The 16,667-nt window shown below is 37.5% G+C and overlaps 2 protein-coding genes and 2 non-coding genes across 6 annotated transcripts in view; 3 read left to right on the forward strand and 1 right to left on the reverse strand.

Moving 5' to 3' along the window:
• Positions 1-1,279: 1,279 nt before the first annotated feature.
• nasp (nuclear autoantigenic sperm protein (histone-binding)) lies at positions 1,280-7,645 on the reverse strand. Of its 3 annotated transcripts, XM_055047923.1 has the most exons (15): positions 7,482-7,645; positions 7,085-7,126; positions 6,878-6,991; positions 6,686-6,766; positions 5,803-5,909; positions 5,320-5,610; positions 5,079-5,134; positions 4,898-4,968; positions 4,709-4,782; positions 4,446-4,634; positions 3,392-3,564; positions 3,235-3,312; positions 2,737-2,811; positions 2,219-2,350; positions 1,280-1,469 (listed from the first exon to the last, which is right to left on the reverse strand). In XM_055047923.1, the coding sequence occupies exons 1-15, from the start codon at positions 7,517-7,519 to the stop codon at positions 1,443-1,445; spliced, it is 1,548 nt and encodes a 515-aa protein (XP_054903898.1). In that variant the 5' UTR covers positions 7,520-7,645; the 3' UTR covers positions 1,280-1,442. The 3 variants fall into 3 exon arrangements, with proteins under 3 accessions (XP_054903898.1, XP_054903916.1, XP_054903907.1); XM_055047941.1 differs by lacking the exon at positions 5,320-5,610; XM_055047932.1 differs by lacking the exon at positions 2,219-2,350.
• A 360-nt stretch (positions 7,646-8,005) lies between these two features.
• Positions 8,006-8,078, forward strand: trnam-cau (transfer RNA methionine (anticodon CAU)). The gene has a single exon. It is a non-coding gene; the product is annotated as a tRNA-Met (tRNA).
• A 490-nt stretch (positions 8,079-8,568) lies between these two features.
• Positions 8,569-8,641, forward strand: trnar-acg (transfer RNA arginine (anticodon ACG)). Its single transcript has one exon. It is a non-coding gene; the product is annotated as a tRNA-Arg (tRNA).
• A 970-nt stretch (positions 8,642-9,611) lies between these two features.
• The window catches only part of LOC129371337 (glypican-5-like), a 46,364-nt gene continuing 39,308 nt past the window's right edge, over positions 9,612-16,667 (forward strand). The window contains exons 1-2 of the mRNA XM_055047900.1: positions 9,612-9,890; positions 13,982-14,143. Of these exons, the coding sequence (XP_054903875.1) occupies positions 9,692-9,890; positions 13,982-14,143 (361 nt within the window). The 5' untranslated portion in view covers positions 9,612-9,691. The remainder of the gene's footprint in view (positions 9,891-13,981; positions 14,144-16,667) is intronic.

Here is a 16,667-nt window from a genome sequence, read left to right on the forward strand (position 1 = left end):
AAATATGTTAACCTGCATAACATAAGCTATATTTCATGGGCTGCTGTGGTGTTAGCTGGGCTAACATGATGTCATCAAGTGACCATGTAAATGTGTTCCGAAATGTTCTTTAGAGAGACATCGGAAGTATTATGCAGCTGTAATCTTGCATTTGTAAATTATTGAATCTTACAATTCAATAATGTAATAATGTATTTATACATTATTATGTATAATAATTTATCCATAATAATGCTACATCAAAGCTGGTCGGGGTTGAAATCCTCAACACACCAACATGTCTTCTGTGTCTGGGCACAGTTTCATGTTGATGAGGTCAAAGGGGTCAGATAGCGACCGTTCACAGTAGAACATTACACTTCCTGTTCTCATGGGGCGTGGCCTAAGTCACTATTCGACCATAGGGTATTGTAGGAGATCCGATGATGATCAATCACAGTAACCTTGGTGTCTCTGTGAGTTTATGTGTAGGAGATAACAGTTTATTTTTTCATGGAAAGTAGGTGACCTTTGACCCCTGGCAGCCCCCTTTCAGCATGCTCAGAAGCTCACCGTTTTGATAACTTTAGATGGGACATGCCTTATGAACACTGACCAAGTTTGAAGCCGATCAATCGAAATCCCTAGGAGGAGTTTGATCAAATGCGAAGGCTGTAAATGGGGTCAAAATCAGAACTTCAATCCAAAATGGCCGACTTCCTGTGATACTTGCACTATGACATTAAGTGTAAATTTTGAGCGCCTTCGGGAGCTCTACAAATGTACCAAATTTCATGTCTCTACGGTGAAGTAAGTGAATAACAGAGGGTTCTTTGAAAATTGTGCCGTTGAGCAGTTTCTTTTGCAATTTTTGCAACAACCTTAAAATACGAAATTTTGAAACTCCCTTGACGCGTCCGCCAAGTTTGGTGAGTTTTTGAATATGATAAAGCCTTCAAAAAGGCCCCTCTTCAGGGGGCCAAAATAATAATAAAACAGTACAAAAACAATAGGCCTTCACAGCGCTTAGCTGCTCAGGACATAAATACAATTCCATATTTTGTCAAGCATTAGATTTTTCCATGAATCATGTCAATGTTTAAAATCAACCCAGAAAAGAACCTTTTTATTTGGACTTCTCACCTCCTGCTACAATAATGGAAATTTTATGTTTTCAATATGAATGACTTTGTGGCAAATAAATCCTTTATAATTGTTGCCAGATTTACAAAAAAAAAAAAAAAAACTTGAGGAAATTTGCTTTGTTGCAACCAAATATTCACAGAAAAGAAAAGTTACATTTACATTTGCAAATTCTTTATTTTTTTTTACCACAAGTATACAAAAACATGACAGACAAATCAATGAAAATGAGTCTTATTTACAGAAACAAGAGTACTGGATGTGAGGAGCAGGAGAGGCATGCTGTGCTGGTTTCAGAGTGATGAAGAGGATCCAGGCGGTCATGAGGAAGACTCTACTGAGGCAGACTGGAGGAAACAAGCAAAGGGTAAAGTCATGTGGCTGCTAGTTGAGCTTTAATTCAGACAAAATTTGTCAGTCAACTCGACTACATTTGAAGATATCAATAAAAGTTTAAAAGGTGAACCAGCCAACCCAATTTTATCAAATCAAAAGTTGTGTAAAAGTTTTGGGCTGCCATCATTACAAAGATAAAAATGTTTCCATTTCCAAATGGCAGTTTCTTAATATCTTTGAAAATCAAAGCAGCACAAACGTACATTTTTGCTGTACAAACGTTTGACACCAATTTTGTCTAATTTGAAGACAAATGAGACAAAAACCAACTTCACTCAGGTGTTCAAGTAATGGTCATAATGCAAGAAGACATTCTCAAAAGATCAACATTTAAACGCTGGGACTGGAAGACATTTTAAATAAATGAATAAAAATTAATGATGAAGATTCTGTAAACAATGTTTTAATGTACCATGTGATTAATTGCGACAGGTTTAGGTATCGCTGATGTCACAATGATGCGTACCAAGACACATCTGAGTACAGCAGACCTTAAAAAAAGAATCCAAGACAGCCGTTTATTCTGAATGGCATAAATATGACCTAATTGGGATTTCAAAAACCATTTCATGCCTTCCAAGAAGGCCGGGAATCCCACCAGAAACAAATATTGACTCTAGAAATCCAACTGCACAGATTAGCAGAACCGCTATACGTTTCCAGAGTTTAGTAGACGCAGTAAGACGGGCCTATCACTCGCCTCCTTTGATTTTCCTTCCTGGGTTTCACTGCTGTTGCTGGCACTAGAGTCACCGTTGCCATTAACTGTGGCTTCCTGTTTCAGTTGCTTAGCATCTGTGTCCTTTACTGGGCTCTCCTCTTCAGGTTTCCTCTGGACAGACACAAATGGAGACCGAAAGCTTCTGAGCACAGCAGCAATTGACGGAAAACAACCAATCAGGGTGATTTAAATGGAAGCAGCAGCCAATCACACCATTTATTCATGCACACAAAGCAAGTTTCATCTTCTAGCACCAAGTCCTGCCACAACACAAACACCAAGACATGCAACAAGCCAAACAAAAGCTAGACCATGCCTACACGACCCAATGATTAAACCCCTACTGGACTCCAACAGCGACATGGCCACAAACCAGAAACACAAAGCAGGCAATCATGATCACACTTTTCTCCACCAAAAAAAAAGAAAAATCTGTTTTGATCCTGGAAGACAAAAATAAAAAATAAACACATTGTATTCCAGATTTAAAGTTTTACCTTTTTCCTAACGAGGTGAGAGATATCAGACACTGCTTTGGAAGACGGGGCACTTTCAGAGGTTTTCACTGGAATCTAAAAGTGAGAAGTGGTTATGATTGCTTCAGGCTCAAAGACAGTTCAGCAAGTCCGAAACAGATGTGCTTTTATTATAAATGTACACAAATCTTTGTCCACTTTCTGCTAAAACCAAATTAAATAAAAACATAAGCTTGTCCACATGATAAATCATTAAAAACATGACAATGATGATACACCAACTACTTCTTGTCTTCTTCGTGGTTTCTGCCAGTAGCAATATCCGGTTCTTGGTCACATGACTCATTTCCATTACAGTTTTATGAACTATATCATTTTAATATACCTGAAAATCTCATCCCGCCACTAAAACCTAACAAAAAAAGTTAATTTTCTTTTTCTCAAAATTGCTGCATTTCCATTCCCATAATTTTAATTTGTGTATTTTTATTAATGGAAACGCAGGCGGTGAAGCTTTACCTGACTGGTCGACGCAAAAGCAGTCGAGGATGACGGGCCACCATTTTCACAGGGGAATGTTGAAGTAGAGGGAGCTCCCTGCAAGAGATTGGTTTAGCACCAACCTTCCTCTGTACATCCATCGCTGTTGATTCATGACCAGTTTGGATTTACTCACCAGCGTCTGCTGGATTGCCTGGGAGGCAGCACTGGCTGTCCTGTGGCTCTCCTTGGCATCTTCCACTTTTTCCCTGATTTCAGGAAGAAGCTGTTTGAGTTCTTCCAGCTCACTTTTCTCCTCTGCAGCACAGTCATCTCCAGCCGCTGCGTCAATGATCTCCTGGAGCATGGCTGCAAAAAAACATGATTTCATGAAGCTAAAGTTAGCTTCAGAATGAGAGAGGGGCTGATTCTCCAGACAATAAGGGAATTTAATCTGCTAAAGTTTAAAAACTGCAACACTTAGGACCCTGTACACATGCAGACAATGTATGTTTTTTTTTTTTTACAATTGAAGGAACAATTCTTCAACTATTAAATGAAATCAATTGTTAATGTACAGTTAGTTTTCCACAGAGCAGAAACAGGCATGTAGAAAAAGAACATTTTATGTTTATTCCAACTAGCCTGAGAATAAAACAATAAAAATTTAAAATTCTAACTTATTTTGGACAAAAAATAGGAGAAAAAAATGTGATTGATGTTAAATTTTATAGTTTGTTTAAAAAGGAGGAGGTACATCAACACCAAGATTTTATGATTTCCTGTTCATTTAAATCTCCACACACCAAATAAACTCTTCAATTATTTCCATGTTGACTCATAATCCTCACATTCTCATCCTTAAATGTACAATTACTTCTACATTTTTAAACAATAGGCACAAAGTAAATCGTATTTTATAAAATTATGCAAAACAAAGAATTTCTCTTTAATTAGCCTTTTATTCTAATCAAAATAAGTCTTGCAAGTTTTTACTAAAACCAGACTTTAGCACATTATATTATATTCAGAAATAAAGCCAATTTTAATAATCATCATTCTCATTGCTGGGAATAAACTAAAAATATTTCATAAACCTTAAAGTAAAACGAGCCCAAGAATTCATTTTGTTCAGGTAAAAGAAATTATTCACAATAATATTTTTGCATTTTCTAATTGGGAGAATAGAGGAGTTTGAGCATGGCTTTTGTTATTGCTACGGCTTAATAAGACGTATAAATTGTTCATACCTAGACGCGTCTCGATGACCTTTACGGAGCTGTTGTAGTGCTGGATGGCCTGGTTGTACTGGTCCATGGAGACCAGCGTTGTGGCAACGTGGTAGTGCGTCTCGGCCAGCAGGCGACAGTGAGGCGGCAAGAGCTTCAGCTGCATCGTCAGACACTCCTGGAAGTCTTCCAGCGCCTGAGGATAGTTACCTGGAAATAAAAGATGTTAGACCTGCAGCGGAGACGGACGACGCCACTGTGAGCCGTTTAGTTCTGCAGTTTACCTGTTTCTGCACTGACTTCACCCAGTTTCAGATAAGCCTGTGCTGCCATCAGCTGGTCGTCCTTGCTCTCCTTTCTGCAGAGAGGAGAGAAATTTACGAACAGGTTCTCAAAATAAAGACCAAACCAGGATTAATCTAATCATTGAGAGACAAAAATCAGATCTGCACTTTTCCAAATGAAACACTTGCCTTTTAAAAATGACTTTGGCCACCTCAAGCATCTCCCAAGCCAACTGCAAATTCCCAACATCCTCCTCTTCCTGAAAGCGTTTCAAAATTTAAGAACACTTTGATCCCAAAGGAAAATTAAATCATTGCTATTCATGTAAAATATTCCAGAAATTGCAGGTTTCTTTAAACAGAAGCTCACATTATCTTGTGTGTTGTTCTCTTCGTCCTCATCTTCTTCATCGTCGTCGTCGTCATCTGAAATTAAAAAATAAAAAGTGTTAAAGGATTTATAAGATTTTAAACTTTTAGAAAAGCATAAAAACCATTAAAAAAAGAAAAAGTTTCCCCTGCCACACTCCAGTGTCTCCCTCAGTTCACCATGTGGGATGTAAAGCGTTAAGGTTTAAAACACCAGTGCTTTGTCTCTAAACAGCTACTACCCTCTGAAGTTTCAGTCTGTTCAGCCTCTGCATCGGATTCTTCAATTCCTTCATCCTCTTCCTCATCTTCATTCACAGCTTGTGCTGAAGCATCTCGGACCTCTTCAGTTGCTTGGACAGAACTTTTCTCCTCCTCATCAGCAGAACCTGAGGTTTCTCCCACCTCAGGGTCTACAGCCTCCTCTAACTGTGCGTTTTCATTTTTGACCTCCTCTTTAGGCTCTACCTTCATCTTTTCTTTCTCTGCCATTGCATCATAGACCAGCTCTCGCAGCTCTTCTCTTGTTTTCTCTGCACCAGAGTGGCAAACATTTGATTTCTTGACATCATCTCAGCAGAAATGTACAGAAAAGATCAGTTTAAGTAAGACACACCTGATTACTCTTTGCAAAAAGATGACAGAAATATTTTAGAAATGTTCAAACTTAGAGGAATGACTGAAGCTAAGTTGCACGGATCAAAATGACGGTGAAGTGAACCGACCATCAAGGTTGTCTGCAGTCTCCAGGTTTGGGTTTGTGGGCTGCTCCTCTTCCTCAGATTCTTCTGGGACTCCCTCCAGGGCATTACCAAGGACACCGTTTTCCATCCTGGTTCACAAAACAGAATTAGATCAAAACTTTGGTTTACAGAACTGCACACCAGAAAGAGCATTTAGAAGTTAGATGCTAACTATGAACTGCAGAACTATTGAATTAGACACCAGGAGATGTCACCAAAATTTACTTGCAAGTTTTTGTTGTTTTTTTTAAACAGTTTTCTGATGTTTCAAGGCATCAAACCATTAATTCAAAGTCTAAAAATAAGAGTAAAAGCCCAACATGCAACCCGAACTTTACTTAATTTGTTTACTAGTTGATCAAGGCATTATGCAAAAAACACAAAAGCTTGCTGACATTCAGAGATGGAGTAGCAGAGTTATAAATAAAAGTTATTTCAGCAAATAAGTTTAATTTGTTTTTATTTATACAGACTTCATCCACTAAGCCATGCAGAGATCAGTGTAATTGAACCTTAAGTTGGTTGATATGAGTTTTACTGTTTGGACATAAATTTAGTGAAACATTTTATTATAATTAATTGAAACTGTTGGGAAATCTATAAATTATCAGTAAAAATTGCAAAAATTTCAGATTTCATATCAACACATCCCTATTAAATGCATTGAACTTACTAACAATGGGGAAAAAAAAAAGTTTTTCTAAAATTGTGATAAATCAAACAGAAGTGTTAAGATTAAATGCTGAGAAAAATAAAATGTGCAGTAAAAGAAGAAAGAGTTCAATGCAGCCCTTTAGATATTTGTAGTTTTTTTTTTTAAATGGTAGAGGAAAAAAGAAACATTTTATTAAATGTAATAATAAACCTTGCAAGCTCCAATAGAGACTTCCCACAGAGGAAGAAGGCTTCACCACATTCATCTGCTGTGTCCCCATACTTTGCAGCCCTGCAGAAGAAGAAATGAGGTGAAAATGACAGAAATTGAAACAATACCAGGTGACATTATACAAACTTCAGCATGAATATTTCTTTAACGTGTTTTGTTATGCAGGCTCACAGCAGGCTGCAGGCTTCCTGGAAGACATTGACGGCAGAAATTACATCTCCCATCACCAGATGCCTTTTGCCCGTGCCGATCAGCTTTTTAGCCTCCTCCATAACGTCACCGGAGCTGCGAGGGGGGAGACGTGCAACATAAAGAGGTTTCATATTCAGGGATTAGGTCATACAAGCACGAAAAAAAGTTTGCAGAATCCAGACGTACGTTTCTGCTGCAGCTGTCGACGAGCACGGCTTCTCCTCGGCGCTAGGGGAGTCCAGAAACAAATCATTGTCCGAGACAATAAACTTTATTGGTGACTTAGTGGAGTTCGTGTACAACAGAAAACGATGGCGACGCCTTATTGTTGTTAGCGTCTCGTGGCTGCTAGCCAGTTAGCCGAAGAGTGCTAAGTGATAGCGACGATGAGGTTAAGAACAAAATATCACTTCACCGAGAAAAAATATACCGTCTTCCTAACAGAACCTCTGTACTAGTAACACGCTCCACTCAACAGCTACGTGTCACACCGTAAACATTACCGCCGGAACAAGCTAAAAGCGCGCTAGCCATTTTTTGTGTTGTTGTGGCGGCAGTGAACAACTCCAAACGATTAATTTACCTTCCAGAACCCGACGCTGTGGACGTTTCCTCCGGCATTTTAATCGAAGACCAGCGAAATGACAGAAAAAAGCCAGCAGCCTGCTCTGCAGAACCCGATGAACCCAAACAGACCCACTTGAACGGTCCTTGTTGGCGCGCTTAAATAGAGGGGAAAAAAACGCTATTCTGTTTCCGCTTAAGTTGGAACGCGGGAGATTGGAGTTAAAGGGGCCGCAGCAATTATACGGCTGCTCCGAGTTACCGTGGAAAATGACACGGAAACGAAAAATAAAGACGTTATTTGAAAATAACATCAGAATATTAGACAGTCGGGGCGACTCTAGTAGGATCGTATGTAAAACAAAGAATAAAGGGCAAATGAAATCACCAAATTGGATCAACGAGTAACATTAACATTTTAGGATATATTTATGAAGGTGTTTATAAAGTACAGCCAAGATTTACACCATCAAACAACAAAACATGTATGACGCACTCCATCTTCCACTCCACAAATTGAGTTCCGGAGAATAGCACTTTCAGGCCTCGTTGGCGCAGTAGGCAGCGCGTCAGTCTCATAATCTGAAGGTCGTGAGTTCGAGCCTCACACGGGGCATGACTTTTTTTTTTCTCTTAAGCAATTTAGTTTAATTTTATTTAATTTAATTTAGAGCGTAAATCTCAGACGAGGACCAATCGGTCATGCTCCCGACTTTTTTTTTTTACTAAGAATTGGTACTCATCGTCCATCAGCCTACCAGGTTTTCTTCTAATGACGTGGTTGAAATTCCAGAACTTGTTTCACTGAACTTTTCCGTTCATCAGCAACACTAACACTAAGAGTTAGATTAATGAAATTGCACATTTAATGCATCATTCTTAAGGCAATAATCAAACGAACAAAAGAAAATTCTAAAATGATTAGGACTTTCCGTTTTACTAAAAATTACTGTTCCTAATGTAAATCCAATCTTTGTTTCCTATGTGTCCAGCAGGACTCTCTAGTCCTTTAATTTCTACCGAGAAACTTAAGAAGGCATGACTGTCCCCACAACACAGGTTCCGTTTTGGAGTCCATTACGGAAAGTGACATGGGGTTCATCAGAGGGCCAGTGGCGCAATGGATAACGCGTCTGACTACGGATCAGAAGATTCTAGGTTCGACTCCTGGCTGGCTCGTAATTTTTTTTTCAAGGAGATCAAAATACACGTAATTTTGCACAACTTCATATGTTAAAATGAATGGTACTTTTACAGCCTTGGACCACCACGCGTCACCGTCAATTTATTTCCCACTTTTACATATTGAGCTAGTTCCTTCATCCACTTTGTACTTGTAAACAAACCCTTCTGGGTTAAAAAAAAAAGTCCGGGACGGCAAAATGTACAAAAATGATAAGCTGTTTATTTCAGCAGCTTACTAAAAAAACACCATCAGGTCCAGAAAGGGCAATACAATTTAAAAACGTGGTCCTCTTCCTGAATTATTATTATTATTATTATTATTATTATTATTATTATTATTATTATTATTATTATTATTATTATTATTATTAATCGCTTTTTCAGGTGTATCAAAAAAATTGACAAACTAAGAAAAACTCTCCTGGCTTATTTAAAAAATAAATGAAATGACGACATTTAGAAATGATTTCCTCATAAAACGGATCTTCAGGCAAAGAAATTGTTGAAAGTGTAATTTGGCCATTTAGTTTAGTCATGACGTAAGGGCGTGAGACGTCACTTGCTCAGGAGGGGGCGCCATTGTTCCACGGGAAAACGTTCCTGTGATTCTGGATCACAATTGAGCTTAATTATAGTTTGCAAACGAATGTTGACGATGAAGCATTAAATGAGGTGAGTTTGTTTAAAAGTTTGTGTAATGTCTAAAAACCGAATGGTGACTCTGTGGTCTGATGGGGTTGCTTCCCTTTCTTATTTTTACCAGTTCTTGGTTCATTGCTTTGACATAAAGTTTTATTTTGAATATATATGTAGAGAGAGAGAGAGTTTCTAAGTACAGTCTTTATGATATAGATTTTTATTGTGCATAAAGACATGGTGTTTGAATTAGAAGTGGGGGAGGGAGCAGAGGGGAGAGAGGAGGGCCCTGACAGTGGGCTCCAGGCAGACCGACTGCAGATGAAGTTTTCACTCACACTCACCCGGTGGGACCCTCAGGAATTCAAATTAACCGGCCAGACTTCACCGTGCGACTGACATGTTGCGATGTTTCGCGCAGACATACAGAACGTGCGCTTGTTTCGGGTCATTCTGTTGTGTTTTGCGCTTTTTCCGGACGCTGGCTGCAGGGCAGCCGATGCAGGCAGCAGGGCAGCCGATGCAGGCAGCTGTCATGAGGTGAAGATCGCCTACATGATGCGCCAGATAGGCCCCGTGGAACTGGTGCCAGAAAGACCCGGTACAGGTAAGTCACTAAATAGTATTCCTTTATTAGTTTTAACGCATGATGGTTTAGAAAAATACACAACATGCACATTACATTTAGAGTATTATGAAGTAAATGTTATATTTTAGTAGCAGAGTGCACAAAAAATGTACTCAATTTTACTTTTACTGGAGTGAAAGTAAATAGAATCAGTCCAAGAAATTACTCAAGTAAGAGTGAAAAAGTTCACTGAGTATTAAGTAACTAATCACTTAATATTTAAAAATTTGACCAAAATGTAAAGTTAAGTAATAATTTTGCTATTTTAAGGACAAAAATGACAATAATTCACATAAGTAATAAAATAAAATCCCCACAATCAGGCAGAAGAAATGTTTCCAAATCAGATTCTTTCAATATAAAACTTATGAAACTTTAACAAAAACTTTAGGTGTGTCTGTGTGTCTGGTGACTGTTGATTAAAACATGTTTGATTTTCATTCACTGGGTAGAAAGTCCAGAAATGTTACTCAAAAATACTTAAAAATAAAATTACTCAGGTACAAGTAAAAATAACTATCAGTTACAATTAGTGACGTCATAGTAAAAATACTCCTAAAAGTAAATTTTTTCAAAAAGATAAAAAAGAAGTTACTATGCAGCTCAGATTTTAATAAATTATTGTTTCTGTTACAGGTAATGACTGGTGCCAATTTATTTTCAGCTTGATAGTGTAGTAATTTATAATCTGTAAAACATTCTTAAGAAATAATTCCTTTACATTTGTAAAGATTTGCCCTCAATTTCAGTGCAGACATATCTTAGTTCAGTCAGACAGTATTTTATTCATTTATTAAGTTAGTTATTTTTTTAAGTGATTCAATTATGTAAAAAAGTGTTGTTGTTTTTTTTCTGTACAAGAATGCCAACGAGTACATTTATGATATTATGGAGTTAATTGAAGATAAAATCCTTCCATATCCAGCGCCAGTTACAAAATGCAAATATCTTAAATATTTAATATTTGATCCAACCAGTCTAGGTAAGAAAACAAACTTAAATCCACACGTCTACAAATAGGATGTGAAAATAAGTAAAACAAAAATAGTTCCTCCAAGTCTTTATGGCTGCAACTAATGTAGGAATTAGTGACAAAGGTCATAAAGGTCAGGGAGACTGATGATTTCTGACACTGCAATGATGGAAAAGAAAAGAAAAGGGAGTAATTATGAGGAAATGGGTGAAATCACAATATTCAATATCAATATTTCAATCAGGTTTTCAAAATCTGATCTTTTGTCAAAGTGCAATCTAAGCTGTTTTAATAACAAAACTCCAAAACACTCTGCAGCTGTTATAAAGCTTCCATCTGTTTTAAAGAAATAAATACAGATTTCTCTTTTATTTAATTCATTTAAAGCAGTGTTGGATAATCTGGAACAAAACAGAGGAAATTTAGAATATTGTTTATAATAAATATTCATTTCACACAAAAGAAAAACATCCCTTAGAGAAAGTGGTGGCATAAAATCTTTACCTTTTTGTTTCTTTTATCTAAAACCTTTTCATGTTTCACAGAAATGTTTAGTGATAGAAAACAACTTACTTCCATTTTTATTACATTATTTGTTATCTAATTTAAAAATGTCCTCAAAACTATTTAAAATTTAAACAATAGGCAAATTCCTAATGTAAAAATACTATTAAGAATGTATCTGGAGCATCATTATTCAGATTTAAATGTAAATGATGGCTGGAGCTTTTTTTAGACTCCACAAACTATATTTTGTGTTACACAGACATTCATGTTTTTTTCGTTTGGTGCTCAGAGTGAATGACACAGATCTCGCCATTTCATTCAGCAGCGACTTTACTCAAAAATCCTCTTCGTTTTTATTTTTATCCTCGAAAAGTTCAGGATTTGTTTCAGGATTTGCCATCTATCACCTCGGATCATCCTAGTTGTATAAAAACAGAAACTCTACTACATTGCTTCTTGGTAGCATACTTTTTTGTTGTCCAAATTAAAAGATAATGTACTTTATATGTTAAATGTTATATGGATATTTTTCTGCTTGCTTCTTTCTCTTATTCCAAAGTGCAAACACAGCATCATCAAGGTATTAACCTTTGCTAAAAGTATGCTAACACTGCTTAAGAGTCTGCTGTTATTATTTAAAACATATTTTTTATTATTAATCTGAACTTAATAGATGTCATTTAACAAAGCTATGTATGAAAGAGCAAATAAATTTCTCTTTCTGAGTCAAACTTTTCATTTTAGATGCACTGAGAAGAGCTCTAGAGGGGAAAAGTTTGCATGTTTGGCAGAAGAAACCTGATTTAATGTGACCGTAGCAGAAAGAACAAGCGTTTTGACCAGATTGGTACATTTTTGTGCTGTTTGAAAAGCGACACCAATGACTTATTGGAGCTGGCTGGATAAGTCAAACTCTGTGTCATAAAGTAAAACTATGACATAAAAGTCAGCCATCTTTTTGTGGGCTACAAGTGGATTATTTGCAGCCTCCTGGTTTTCGAAGAACGATTGTGTTTATGTGACAGTTGGACTCATTTAGATCTCACACAGCAGATGGAAGTGACAGCTCAATGGTTCAAAAGTGCATTTTGAACGGCTAAGTCTCCTATTTAACCCGTTTGTACCATTTTCTGCTCTTTTTTTTAATTTTATTTAAAGAACACTGCTGGAATTACATATCTTTGCCAGTTAAGTGCATTGTACTTGTCAGTCATCCAGTGAGAAATACATTTTAAACAGAGATGGTTGTTTCATATTATAGCTGCAGTATGTAACTCTTTTAATTAATGGTTGATATGGGCGACATGGGCAACTGCCCAGGGCAGCATCTTGTGGGGGGCGCCCTTCTGCAAGTTTTTCAGATGAAAAAGAATCTGTTTCACACAGTGGACGCTCATGGGTTAATTTGCTTTTCTGAGTGTCTGACAGGCGAGTCGCCGGTGGAGGTGGGCAGGTTTGCCCTGTGTATTGTCTCAAAGACATGTTGCCCCCCAATCTAATTACAAAGAAATAAATATTGAGGAGAAATATTTTCACAGATTTCATGTCTCATTACACAGTCAGGACAAAATCACAGTTTTAAAAAATGTATAGAAAGATACTTTCTATAAAAGTCACATACTGCAGCTTTAAAAGCTCTTATTAGTCTTTGTCATTGTTACTAAAGGAAGTTGTGTTGGAAGGTTTTAAAGATGTTGATGCCAAGCGTAAGTGTGTGACATGATGTCCGTTATATCACATTCTTCAAATTGCAAGCTGGTAATGCAACGTACTGTAACCAATAAGTAGCAACCCCCCCAAATAATTCAGTCGATTGTGAGTAATAAGAATAGCTTAAGGTTTGGCAGGTCTGCTGTCTGCATGATGATTTTATTAAATTTGATTAAACATCACAATGAATTCATCTCACAAACATTTAGTGTTAACAGGACATTATCCTCAAGCTTTGCATTAAAAGGACATTTTCCTCAATAAAACACAAGAATCAGATCAATGTAACGCACTTCCATCTCATGATACAAAAACACACCGCTAAGCATTCTGGGAAATAGTTCCCACTCCTGTTTTTTCCAACTCAATTGACAAAATTAATAAAAGGTTTATACAACTTACTACTGTACGTTTATCTTTTACAAACTCACACATTTAGATTCAAAATCTAAGTTGACGTTAAGAATAGAAGGTAGACACAGCTAAATGCATCTGGAATGTTTTACAGTGCAGCCGTCTGCTCCTCTGATGTCTCTTTCCCCCCTGATCTCAGTCAGCTGCCTGACAGCTTGGTTTGCAGCCATATATAAATGTCAGGCTGCTGAATGGGGACACATGCACAAAGACGCAACAGTCCATGCACACCGCAGGGACTGGCATGAGTGTGAAAAGTTTACCACTACTCTTGTCATCCTGTCGGCTCCCAAAGGGATCACTATGCAATTACTTTGGTGAAGCACTGAAGTGACTGACAAATCAATAAGAATTAGCCTTATAACTAATGTGGTGGTCAAAGTGCTACAGTGTTGCTCTATTTTATTTTACTTTAGGACTTGGTGCTGGATTGAATACCTTTGTTATCCGTTATTTATCCTTTTAGGGGAGCCGCTGAGAGTGTGTGTGCATGCTGGGCCCAGCTGCTGTACAAGTAAAATGGAGGACAGCTACATGGCAGCTGTTCGTAGCGAGATGCAGCACAAGATGCGATCCTACAGCTTCGAACTCAAATACCTGATTGATGGACATGGAAAGGCCTTCCAAGGTAGGAGGGTGAAAGAGCAGGGAAGTGGTGTGGATGGTAAATAAGTATTTGTGTCTTAATGCCTCAGAAAAGTATTCAAAGTTTTCACGTTTTCAAGTGAAAACAGTGGAAAAATGTCTTGTTCCACTGGCAAACTTTACTTTTTTAAATCAACATTAGAAAAATATTGACTCAAAACAAGTCAGCTCCTATATTTAGCTGAAAAGTGACTTGTAAGTTAATTTTGTGTTATTTCAAGATTTTATGTTTTTACAGTGTATTAGTCATTATTTAGTAGAAAACAGATTTCAGTTTAATATTACAGTTTTTTTTATTATTAATTCTTGGGAAAAAGAAAAAGTAATAAAAAAACACAATCAATTTTATTGATCACGTTTGATTGGAAAAAGTAATAAAAAGCATAAAACATAGATAGATAGATAGATAGATAGATAGATAGATAGATAGATAGATAGATAGATAGATAGATAGATAGATAGATAGATAGATAGATAGATAGATAGATAGATAAAGAGAATACTTTATTGATCTCCAAATTTTCTTCTTCCAGCGTAACACACTGTAAAAATTTAAAATTTGTAAATGAATAATAATAAAAAAAAAACTAAACATATAACAGTTGCAAAGCAGTGATAGCCTTAAGGAGACACACATCTCGTTCTTCTTCTCCTGAAATAATTAATAAAAAAAAGGCCCAAGAAAGAAAAATACAAATCCATTCATTCAGTTAATTAATTAAACTGATATAATTTCTGCTTCATGACCCTGAAACCAAAGTGGTCACAATAGCAGTCACAGTTCCAAGAGCCGAAGCGTTCTGTCAGAGCCCAGGCCTGTCATCCTCACGTTGTGTGTTCATCATGAAACAGCCATTTTGTGTCAGTTTATTTAGCGAGGCGCCTCGGTGGCCAGCCAAACAAACAACCGATGTTCGGCTGAGTCTTTGAGGCAGCGAACTCTCAGAGGGAGCAGCGGAAAACTTCGTCGCAACACCCAGCTCTCTTCCTCCGTCCGTCTCTGATAATCGGGTTTTGTCCTCGACCAATGAGATAGCGAGGGACGAAGAATGTTTACATTCAGTACGTATCCGCAGCAAAGCGTTGTTGCTGTGGGCAACAGCCGGTCTCTAACGGGCTGCTCTGAATAGGAGGAAGAATACTCTGCTTGTCCGCTTGTCTCTCAACGCCATTCACCACCGTGTGTGAGCAAGCGCGTTTATGTGTGTGAAAAAGCAAGAAGAAGAGCTTGTGAGACTTCATGTGATTTTGTCAAGCTGTGTGGAGATTATTAGATCGGGTTTTATTGATGGCATACATGACAAACAGGCTTTGTTTTGTTTGTTTTTTTGCCATCCTGCATCACATCCCACCTCCTCCCAGGCTCCATTTGAATACACTCAGGCTCAGTTCCAGCCGCTATTTACGCCCAAAGGATGGCTTAACCATCCATGGGTATAATTAATGCGAACACCCAAACACAAAGAGGAGCAAAACAAGACCAAAGCAGGCAGCACTGAAGACAGAAAGTTTGGAATTTGGAGACAATGTTTGAAACTTTTAGTCATTTATTTAGTTTTTTGATGGCTACAGAAGGTTTGTCAGAATAAAAAAGGACAAATCCTGTAAATTTTAGAAACTTTTGAAGCAAATGCTTTACGTTGCCATACCTGCTGAACATTTAGTGCATTATTTTATTTAATTTTTGAGATTATCTGACGTGTCACAGACTTTTCTTTTTACCACAACTTAAACACAATTTATCTATTTTGTTCCAATGGTGGAAATGGCATAAAAACTAAATAAAATACTTGAAAAGATGTAGATGTGAAGAAAATATGAAAACGTTTATTGAGTGTGATTAGTTTAGCTAGTCACTCATATTTTTACAACATAAAAATGAATTAAATCGAAACAATCATATATTTTGTCTTACATTTGGCCTCTATTTTTATGAAATAAACTAAATTAGCACATTCCTCAACAGCTGACTTGAGTCTCAGCAGATCTCCTCCCATGAGAGAAGTGATTATAACCCACTGGAGGAACTGAGACATGCACCACTTGTAGTGGCTTTCTTTATTTCTTGTGGGTCTCTTTGGTGTGCGTGTGTGCAAATATGCCTGCATGCTTGCGTGTTTTTCTCCTGGCACTCTAAGACCCTTGTGCCCAGCTGTCGTCCAATCAGAGAGGGTAAAACGCTAATCACATGTCCCCATGGGGAAGACTTTGCAATGTAATTTGATGCCGTATGTATTTGGGCTGCCATCGCCCGGGCGTGGGTATGCGAAAACATAAAAGCTGGTCGCTCTCGCTTAGTGTGCTTTACTTTAAAGAGAACCGCCACTGCTGGCCCAAAGCGCACTCTTCAACAGCCAGCCGTCTGAAGAAGCATTGCTATTGCATTCAGTAATTATTAACCGAGTTTGTACTTATCCTGTGAATGTCCTAACGAGTCCCTTAGACATTCATGCAATGCCAGCTGTGATTCTGAAACACAGAGCCATAAACATACACACAGAGAGAGA

Source organism: Poeciliopsis prolifica, unplaced genomic scaffold (assembly GCF_027474105.1).
Source record: "Poeciliopsis prolifica strain line A6 unplaced genomic scaffold, Auburn_PproV2 SCAFFOLD002, whole genome shotgun sequence".
NCBI lineage: Eukaryota > Metazoa > Chordata > Actinopteri > Cyprinodontiformes > Poeciliidae > Poeciliopsis > Poeciliopsis prolifica.

Excerpts from the sequence above, each read along its gene's own strand:
- nasp (XM_055047923.1), bottom strand. The coding sequence starts at position 7,519 with ATGCCGGAGGAAACGTCCACAGCGTCGGGTTCTGGAAG. Across the intron at positions 4,969-5,078 it reads AGAACAACACACAAGATAAT|GAAGAGGAGGATGTTGGGAA; the intron begins GTGAGCTTCTGT and ends AAACGCTTTCAG. Across the intron at positions 1,470-2,218 it reads AGGAAGGAAAATCAAAGGAG|TCTGCCTCAGTAGAGTCTTC; the intron begins GCGAGTGATAGG and ends TGTTTCCTCCAG.